This window comes from Nicotiana attenuata, chromosome 2 (genome assembly GCF_001879085.1).
Source record: "Nicotiana attenuata strain UT chromosome 2, NIATTr2, whole genome shotgun sequence".
NCBI lineage: Eukaryota > Viridiplantae > Streptophyta > Magnoliopsida > Solanales > Solanaceae > Nicotiana > Nicotiana attenuata.
In genome coordinates, this window is record NC_031990.1 from 72,952,710 (window position 1) to 72,962,763 (window position 10,054).

The 10,054-nt window shown below is 34.7% G+C and overlaps 1 protein-coding gene across 1 annotated transcript; it reads right to left on the reverse strand.

Moving 5' to 3' along the window:
- Nucleotides 252-2,329, reverse strand: LOC109212509 (probable WRKY transcription factor 71). The gene is made up of 3 exons (XM_019376162.1): nucleotides 1,698-2,329; nucleotides 1,428-1,568; nucleotides 252-910 (listed from the first exon to the last, which is right to left on the reverse strand). The coding sequence occupies exons 1-3, from the start codon at nucleotides 2,192-2,194 to the stop codon at nucleotides 496-498; spliced, it is 1,053 nt and encodes a 350-aa protein (XP_019231707.1). The 5' UTR covers nucleotides 2,195-2,329; the 3' UTR covers nucleotides 252-495.

Here is a 10,054-nt window from a genome sequence, read left to right on the forward strand (position 1 = left end):
ACAATTTTTTCATATAGGAGCAAAATATTCTAACAAGCAAAGCTTTAACATCAAGTACTCTTAACTTTTTTTGGTCATCTCTACATGTGAAAATGCACATATATTGCATAAGATGATTCAAACAAATCCAACATGATAAGGAATTCATGCTTTAATTTAATTACCTCATAAAATGTTGATCAAATCCACCTCAAGAGGAAAGAAGACTCGTTGCTTCCTCCAATAAAAGAAACACCTCAAGTAAAAAAGAATTCAAAAGATAATCTATGCAATATCAAAGAAGAGAAAATTAGATATATATAATGTGAAAGTACTAAATATATGAGATCATAAGTAAGAGATCGATTCATGGTCCATCTACATCTCTAAATTACTAGACACTACATCTTACAAACCAAAAAAAGAAAGAAAAATAAGCTATAAATAAATAAGGTTCAAGTAGGGTTAATAAAATTATTAGAGCTAGAGCACAAGAGTCTCAAAGCCTCAAGACTCTCATGGCTCTTGTTTAAGAAACATAGAGGGAACCATGTCTTGGAGTAGTCCATAGTCAGGAGAAAACTGCAGCTGTTGATGAAGCTCATGTTGAGTTATTACATTTTGATTATACATATTGGAGCTGCTGTTCGTAGGGGGATTAATGCCAAAACCACTACTGCCATAGAATTGATGAGGCATTTGTGCCATATTCATAAGTTGTTGATGAAAAGCCTGTGGCGCCGCCATTAATGGCGAAGGTGAACTTAACATGGAAGGATTCAACATTCGAGCAACGTTTCCACGTAGAGTAGATGGCAAATGATGGTTGTGTTGACCCTCATATGTTGTGATTACAATTGATGGATCTTGATATGACCTCTCCACACGTTTCTTTACTGGACATTTTTGACTTGTGCACCTATAATAGCTTCTACAATCACAAATAACAAGAGTACTATTATGACATATTCTAGATCAAAACCTAAAAAGGAAATTTATGATAACATATATAGTTCAACTATAACTATATGTTAAACATTGTAAAAAAAGACTAATGCTTTCGCCTTACAGGAGAAGATCATGATGGTAGTGAGAGATGGAAAGATTGAACATTTACCACAATTAGGAAGGATATCATAGAAGTATAGAATTCCGATTGTTCATAGAATAAGATTGACCAGTCTAAAACTTAGAATCTCAGCTTTCTTCTACAAGAAAATAGAAACATAACTTAGGAAAGTGGAAAGTGGGAAGTGGGAACACAATCTTTATGTATAGTCCTATTTCAGTTTAACTAGTTGATAACCATGTGGACTAAGAAAAAGAAAAGGCTGGCTAACAATATCATTAGTTAAATACTATATATTTGACTACCTTATAGTATGAACTCTTGATAGAAGAGAACTACATGTTTTATTAGGGTTTTAAAGAAATGAGGGAAAAATCACCTTGGATAAGGGCTATTCTTAACAGCCTTCTGTCCATATTTCCTCCATCTATATCCATCTTCAAGATGATCAACCTCACTCTTTGTCATGAATGCAAATTTTTGTGGCCTTTGTGTCTTCTCCTTCTTTTTTGCTTTGTTCCTATTTATCATCATTTCCATGAAATAACCCATCAAAAAAATAGAAAGGGAAAAAAAAGCAGCTAAACTTTTCTCATAAAGAAATTAGAAGAAAAACACAAGTACTAGTATGAAATATTCAAGTACATACTCTTTTTTAGATGCATCTTCACCATCTTCTAAACTTTCCTTCACTTCCTTATCTTTCTTGGTATTATTAGTATTCTTGTTTGAATCCTGATCATCACCAGCAGCTTCATTGGAAGAAGAATTAGAGATTGAAGAGTTTGGTGTAACTGGAGTTTCACTTCCTCCTCCAACAATAACATCATTATTATTAATAACATCCAAAACAGGTTTTACATCATGATCTTTATTGATAATAGAAGAAAATGCCTGATCAGAGGGTGTAGATGGAGCTGAAAATCCAAAGGGTTTTCCAAGTGAATTAGCATAATCACTACTTGATCCATGTAAATACTCATGAGTATAGCTCATAAAAGAAGGATCAAGCATATGTATATTCTGAACCGTAGAAGAATCATTACTATCTCCAACCCTAGTTTGAGAATAAAGATTATTATAACCAAGCCTAATATCTTCTTGAAATGGCTGGTGATAATAGAAATCTCTTAGTTCATCAGCCATGGAAAAAGAAGAAGAAGAAAAGGGAGTTTTTGGGGGAGGGGGAGGGGAGGTTGGGGTTTGACAAGAGGTTGATAATGTGTTTGTATTTAAACTTTGACAAGAAGATTTTGGTTTGAGCTAGCTTTGCTAAGGTCTATTTTTATCTTATTTTAATTTTAAATGGTGAAAAGAGATTATATTTATAAGTTTTGATAATACAATGTAGACCCCACTTCTGTAAAGAAGGTTTGACAAAGTTTAAGTCTCATTGTTAGGGTCTAGTCATCTGTCACTATGAGCATCTACCATAAGCATTTTCCTTTATTTTTCTTTACATTGGATTGGAATTTTTCTTTTCTTTCTTAAAGTATTGTTTTAAGGTAAATTGTACTTTCTTTAACTACATACTACTACGTAGTTAACAAAAAAAAAAAAAAAAAAAAAAAAAAAAAAAAAGAAAACTTTGAAACTACGATGATTATTAATGAAAAGAAAAGGTGATAATTGTTCGAACTAAATTTTGGTAGTAGGTTGTGGTAATTATCTACTTATTGTTTAACACTGAAAATGAAATGTGGTCAAATTTGTCACCCTCAGATACCAAGTTCCTGTCTCTTTTTACTGAACAATACGTATATTATTGAAAGCTAATTTGCTTTACAGCTTGTTCTACTATTGTTAAAGCAGAAATAAGGACGAATACAAGTTTGTTGATTTGGAACGGAGATGAATGACTCACGACTCGATGCATATTTTTCAAATATACAGAGATTAGGGTCTCTTGATAAATTTTATGCACTATAAATAACCATATGTATGCAATCATTTCATCATTTAAAAGGTGATTCCAAATAAATTTTATTTTTCAAAATGGTATTATTAACTTGTTATATATTATAGCTTCATTTACGTTGACAAGGTAAAGAAATTCCTTACATAGTCATTGCATATAACTTCAATTCTATTTAATGTGTTTGATAAATATATATGTAAGTAATAGTGATATTGAGACTTGAGAAATGATGTTGAACCAGTCAGAAAGTTATTTAACTATATATATGTTGAAATTATTGTCAAATAGTATATTGAATGTTAATGGAGTGTCTCTTCTTTTACGTTATATCTTGCGTAATAAGAGTCAATGAGAAGAATGTTGTTGAAATTGTCAGAATGAAAGTTGTTATTTTTCTTCAAATATTGCTAATTATGCCTGAAGTTCCCTCCAGCTACGCCAATTTTTTATTTTATCAATATAGCTTCAATTTTAAGTTTTTAACTAAACCTCGATATTCTATCGAACCAAATTTTATCAAAAACATACATTGTTCATCTATAATACATTAATAATAATAATAATAATATATTATATTTTAATCGCAAAAAAAGGAGAAAACCCCATAATAAGCTATTATCAGCATGAATGAGGGGTGGGAAAGAGTGGAGAACTTGAACAGCAAAAAGGATTGGGATTAGCAACAGACAGTCCCGGTCCGGTCCGTTCCGTAGTTATTTGAGTCAAACATTTGGGCATTTGGAACGGAGTATAACAGCTACTTAGTTGGGTACTGAAACACGCGTCCCTACTTGGCACCGGCATTTGACCGTAGCCGACACATGTACTTGGCACGTGGGCGCTGCTCTTTGGTTTTTCCCTTCCCTTCGTAGCTGTCCCTCTTTGTTTTCTTGCTGATTAGCAACCCACGTCATTCTCTTTCTTTTTTCCCACAATGTGCGCCTCACGTGCCTCTTTTTTTTTTTTTTTTCTTCCTCCGCTTTCTCATTAGATATTCGGTATCTATATCTGACTAATCAGATTTATTCCCTATAAGGCCCATTAAAGAAAGAAGTACTTTACTTATTTTTCATTAATTCTCAGGGGTTCAACGTGAAACTACTAATTAATGGTGAAAGAATCTTATTCGTCGCACACAATCGTTATGGTGTCTATTCATTTCTATAGTGGTAACAGATCTTAGATTTTAAAGCTGTTAATTGTGTAGAACTTTTACCCAACGAAGAATAGCTAGCATACATGTTGGAAAAAAAAAATAGGAAAAAGAATAGTATACATGTTGGAAAAAGTATCACTTTGTAATAATCTAGCAAGGAAAAGAGGATACAACATCTGCGAAGAAGTCCGACTCGTCGAGATTTTGTATGGATGGAGTCAGTGGACAAGATTGATTAAAATGGATTCAAGTATGAATCAAATTTATATCGGCGAGTGATGGAAAAAAGGTTTTTCAGGACCACGTTTGACTTAGTCTTTGGCTCCTTATTTTTTTTGTTGGTATACTATCGGGAGTTTTAGCCCTCTAGTTACTTTTGTCCTATGGTCCAAACTTTGCAGTCGAATCTACAAACGTATACTTATGAAACAAGGGTAAAACGAATCTACAAAAAGTATACCCAAAAACCAATTAATAACATGGCCCATGACCTTTACGACATGTTGTATAACTTTTAAAAGGTCAATGTTGATCTAAAATTTTTACCCTAGTGAATAATAGTATAGTATATATGTAGAATAACACTAGCATTTTCTTTACACCCTAGTATTATACGGGGATGGACATCTGTCCAAGAAGACCGACTCGTTGAGAATTGAATACGTGGATAAGATCTATTTAAAATGACTTGAAGTATGAAACCGATTTCCAAACCTAAACATCAGTGAATAACTGGAAATAAAAATTCAGGACCATGTCGATCTCATTTTTGGTCCTTAGGGTCCTTATTCCTTCTTTTAGTTAGAATGCTATCTAAAATTTTGTCGTGGGTAGGCATTCTCATAATTATGCGGCAAAAAAGTTTATTTGTATTAAAAAATATATACATAAAACTATAATCGAAATCTTTTTATTTCTTAAAATATGTATCCATGAGATATTATTGTCCTAAAGTGAAAAAAAATTAAGGACAAGTAGACCATCTCATATTGTAAATGCCCAGCCCTTAAAATAATTCACGTCTTTATGACTTTGTCTTTGTATCAACACAAAAAGGAACTCTTTCTTTGACCTTTAACCTAAGCACCTTTATCTAAATAATCGTACGTTCAACTAAATTAATTAAATTATATAATTGACCTCTTTGATTAGAGTTGAAGGTTGTTCCATTTCTTTACTCAATCCAATGAAACGTCCTCCCAAATGGCGCTAGAATTGCGGCAAGATTTTGACTATATTTTATTTAAAAAATTATTTTTTATTTTGGGTGCGTGTGCCATGATAATTTGTACTCCCGTGCTATTACCCTAACCCTATGTATATCTATTAGTCCGACATACCCCAACGAAGCAAAACCCTTAGCTTTAGATTAAGTTAGGCACAAATTGCATGTTATTATACCAATAAAAATACTGTAGACCAAAGTTAGACCTGGTAAAAGAGAATCTTTTCTTCTATAATTATAGAGTTGAAATGTTGACTTTTTTCTTCTATCATTCCGATGTAGCAATAGTGGTAGTACTCTTGTTCTCAATCCAATATAAGTTTAATTAACATAATGTGAAAATCTCCTCTTTATTTTATTCCATATTTTCATCATTCACGTAGCTAGCAAATATTGAAGGGAAATGTTCTACTGATTTGTTCTTTTGTTGACGAATCCACACATGAGATCCTCATGGTAGAATTATCATTTTCTTATATTTCATGATTTATGTTCCATTTTTAGCTTCTTAAAAATTTAGGATTATTTCAATCAATATTCATACGTAATGATGATTACTTTGAAAGAAAGGGAAATAACTTTAATTTTAATAAAGTTGAATATTGACAAGGAACAAATTATTGAAAGGATGGGAAACAACCTTGGCATCACCTTAAAATGACGATGAATTCTAGAAAAGAGGTCTGGTCAAAAGAAAAAACCAAACAGTAGTAAAAGCTAAAGACTTGGAAAAAAGTATTGCCTTATCTTATCTACCCACCCTTCCCACCCTTTCTGTGCTTTGACATACATGAAAACTACTTAAAGGAGGTAGCTAACTCCATTGTACTTTTAGTTTTAGTATATTTAGCTGACTACTACTAGTAAACAATTCTCCCACTAGCTTAAGCCTCACTATAATATTTTAACTCTTTATGTGGTCATCAACTTCTAATATGTATATATGACACTCAGATAATTTTGTGTACTTAGCAATTCCTCTACTGTTTGTTTTAGTAGCTTCTTTGAAGCAAATAAAGTATTTTCTTTTTCTTTTTCAATTTTTGTTGAAGGGATTACTGTTGAAGATAATGATTAGGCTAACAAATCTGACAACTATGCGATCACTTAGCACTACTAGAAATACAGACTTTTCCCACGGAAGAATCGGCGGGAATTTGTGTGAAAATTTAATATTCCCACGACATTCCCAGTGGAGACGCTCAGTGGGAAAATGGTTGACGAAAACTTGGTGGGGTCACTAGTGTAATTTCCTACGAACTTCGTGGGAAAAGTAAGAAAATATAATAATTTAATTTTCTTAAGTTTCCCACTGAATCTGTGGGAATTATTAAAAATAATTTAGATACTCTTTTTTTTTACCCACGAAAGCAGTGGGAAATATTCATAACAAATTCTGGAAAAAATATGCACAAAATTCTCACGGAGTCAGTGGGAAATCGGAATATTTTCATGGCCAAATCTGTTTTTAGAACTACACCACCCGCCAAACAGAAAGTACAACCAACAATACAAGACTAAATACAATTAAGCATTCAAATACCAAATTCAGCATGCAATCCAATTCATTTTATAAACAACAACTAATCAATCCTTTTCATAATCAATATCCAACTAATCAGAAAGTAGAACAAAAACTCAAAAAATCCAACATTCAACATTCAACATCCAGGTACCATCCAAGACAAGCTAATAAAAGAAACTACTCCTTAGTTATCATCAGATACTGGAGAACGGGGCACAGGAAATGCACCAGATGCTAAGAGGGAGTTTATCTGAAATTTGAGGCTTTCAACATCACTAGTGACAAGTCTTAATGCCTCGTCCTTTCGCCTCATTTCTTCCTCCCTTTGCCTTTCTTCTTCCTCTCTTCGCCTATCTTCTTCCTCCCTCCGCTTCGCCTCTTCCTCCCTTGCAGCCCTTTTTTGCATATACAACTCAGTAATGTTCGCCACCTTTCTATTCAATTTCTCAAACTCATCCACATCAACCGAGCAATGTGAGGAAGGATAAGAACCACACAATCCAGAAGTACGATGACTAAGACTAAACTCTGATCCAAGGCCGTAGACTCTCCTCTTATGCACGCCACCAGCTGCCTTAATCCATATGTCCATGAGCTTCTCTTGGGTTAGTTGGATTGGCCCACCTTGATCATCAATCGACTGACTTTGAATGAACTCCTCCAAGATTTTTTTAAAATTATTCTGTAAAAATATTGCAATTATTATAAAAGTAAATGTTATTAAAGAAAATTATGCAAGTAAGTATCTTTATTTCTCAAGCTTTAAAGTAAACATGAGAATAAGTGTTATGCTGTATTTAAATAAGTAAGCAACATTTAATTCACAGAACGACTTTCGCCTTTTATTTTCCCATGTATTTTTCTTTTTCTTCATAATACACTCATTCCATCAAAGTACAATAATACATTCATTCCATCAGATCCAAAATCTTATACAAAGGACTGTAAATACAGTTCCATTAATAAACTGAAGCAAATTGAAGTGATAGGTTGAAATTGATCTACTTAAACATACGGAGGTGCCAAGGCAATAAGGAAAGTGATGTATTAATTTTTGGTAGAATCAAGTTGCAATAATGTTAGGTATTCGCCTAATAAGTACATATGTATTTAGTGCTCAATTGAGCATGCCCTAAAAGTGTTACAAGGTTATCAATAATTCTGCTGAGGCCGGTCAATTTACTGTGGGGAATTTTATTGAAGGAAAAGAATGGCTACCAGATGCAAGAGAAAATGGAGTTGATCTAGGCGAAGGCATGGAAGAGTGCCCAGTAGGCTGACCAAATGATGAGGGCATGCCAGAGGAAGATGATGAATGAATGATTGGAGAAAATGATGATTGAACGGCAGAGGAAGATACTGAAAAAATGACCAGAGAAGATGATGATGATATGACAGGGTAAGATGTTGATGAGGGTACGTCAGGCCTAAATGCAGACATGTGCTGGGAAGATGTAGGATTAAAGAAGGGGGTAGATGAGGGAACGATATACCCTAGGTGAGGTGTAGAGAATAGGGGAGTGGAAATGATAAAGAACATTTAGGTGGAGGCACATGCGAACTAGAAGGTGCATGTGGGGGAGAGGTAGTGATATCTAAGTTCCCAGAAATTTTTGTTTTCTTCCTTGTTTTACCCTTCTCAGATGCAGTACTCTCCGGACGACCTTTACCTCGAGGAGCCATCTAAACAATATAAGCATAAGAAAAAAAAATGTTAATATGTCACGACCCCGGTTCGCCCTCCGTGAACCATTGTGGCGGCACCTAGTCTCTACGACTAGGTAAGCCTAACAATACGGAAAATAGACAACATTTGCGGAAGAAATAATTAAAAGTCAAAATAGTGAAATAAAACAGTGTTTGAAAGGCCGCTTGGCATACACAATATCAACTCACGAAACTAATAACATTTCCCAAAACCCGGAATCTCATGATCACAAGCTTTTGAATGTCTAATAGTATCTAACTCCAGAATATCTAACAAAGAAAGGAAATACGGAAGGGCTAATACTTAAAGCAAGAATAGAAAGGGACTCTACGGTCTGCAGACGCGGCAGATATACCTCGGAGTCTCTACAAGCGCCTCGCCTCAAGCGTGGTAAGTCTGAGTCGCAGTACCTGGATCTGCACATGAAAAACATGCGCAGGAAGGGCATGAGTACACCACAGCGGTACTCAGTAAGTGCCAAGCCTAACCTCGGTCGGGTAGTGACGAGGAAAGTCAGGGCCCTACTGAGATTAAATGAAATCTAAGGTATAACAGTGTAGAATAAGACAATATAATTAAGTGCAACAGTAAGAAATAACATAGAATAGAAAGAACAGCAACAACTATAACAGATACAAAATAATCACGGAAAGGAGTACAACTCAACACAAAGATAACGACCGGAGATCTCCCAGGATACCCTCCTGTAGTCCCCAATATAAATATCCAGTGGATCTCCCGGGTGCAGTCCCGTAGTCCAACTCCTAATGCTCGGGGATCTACCGGAAATTCGATCCGTAGTCCCAAATGTAAATATCCAGTACAGGGGGAATCTACCGGGTGCAGTCCCGTAGTTTCAAAGTAAATGCAGGGGGATCTACCGGAATACAAATCCGTAGTCCCAAAGTAAATATGCAGGGGGGATCCACCGGGATACCGTTCCGTAGTCCCAAAGTAAACACACAGCAACAACACAAAGAAATACACAATTCAATTCAAATACCATATTAAGGTAAAACAGGTACTTCTAGCCTAGCATGTTGCACATAATCCAAATAAGTCAGTTTGGGAAAGTAAAACAATTAAGTCAATTAGACATGCGTCCCTAAGCTAACAACAGACTTAAATTGCAAGTAGTATAAACAGGAAAGAGAAACACAATTAAAATTACTTAAAGAAAACCGAATTTCCAACAATTAGCACAAGTACGCACTCGTCACCTCACGTACAAGGCATTCCAAATATCAATAATACCAAATCCTAAGGGGAGTTTCCCCCACACAAGGTTAGGCAAGCCACTTACCTCGAACCGACTCAAAATCAATCCGAAACCATGTTCTTGCCACGAGTACTCGACTCCAAATGGCCCAAATCTATTTAATCCAATTTCATAATGTAAATAATGTTCAAGTAACTGATTCTATAAACAAATTCTAAGCTAATACGCGAAATTAGGTAAAATGACCAAAATGCC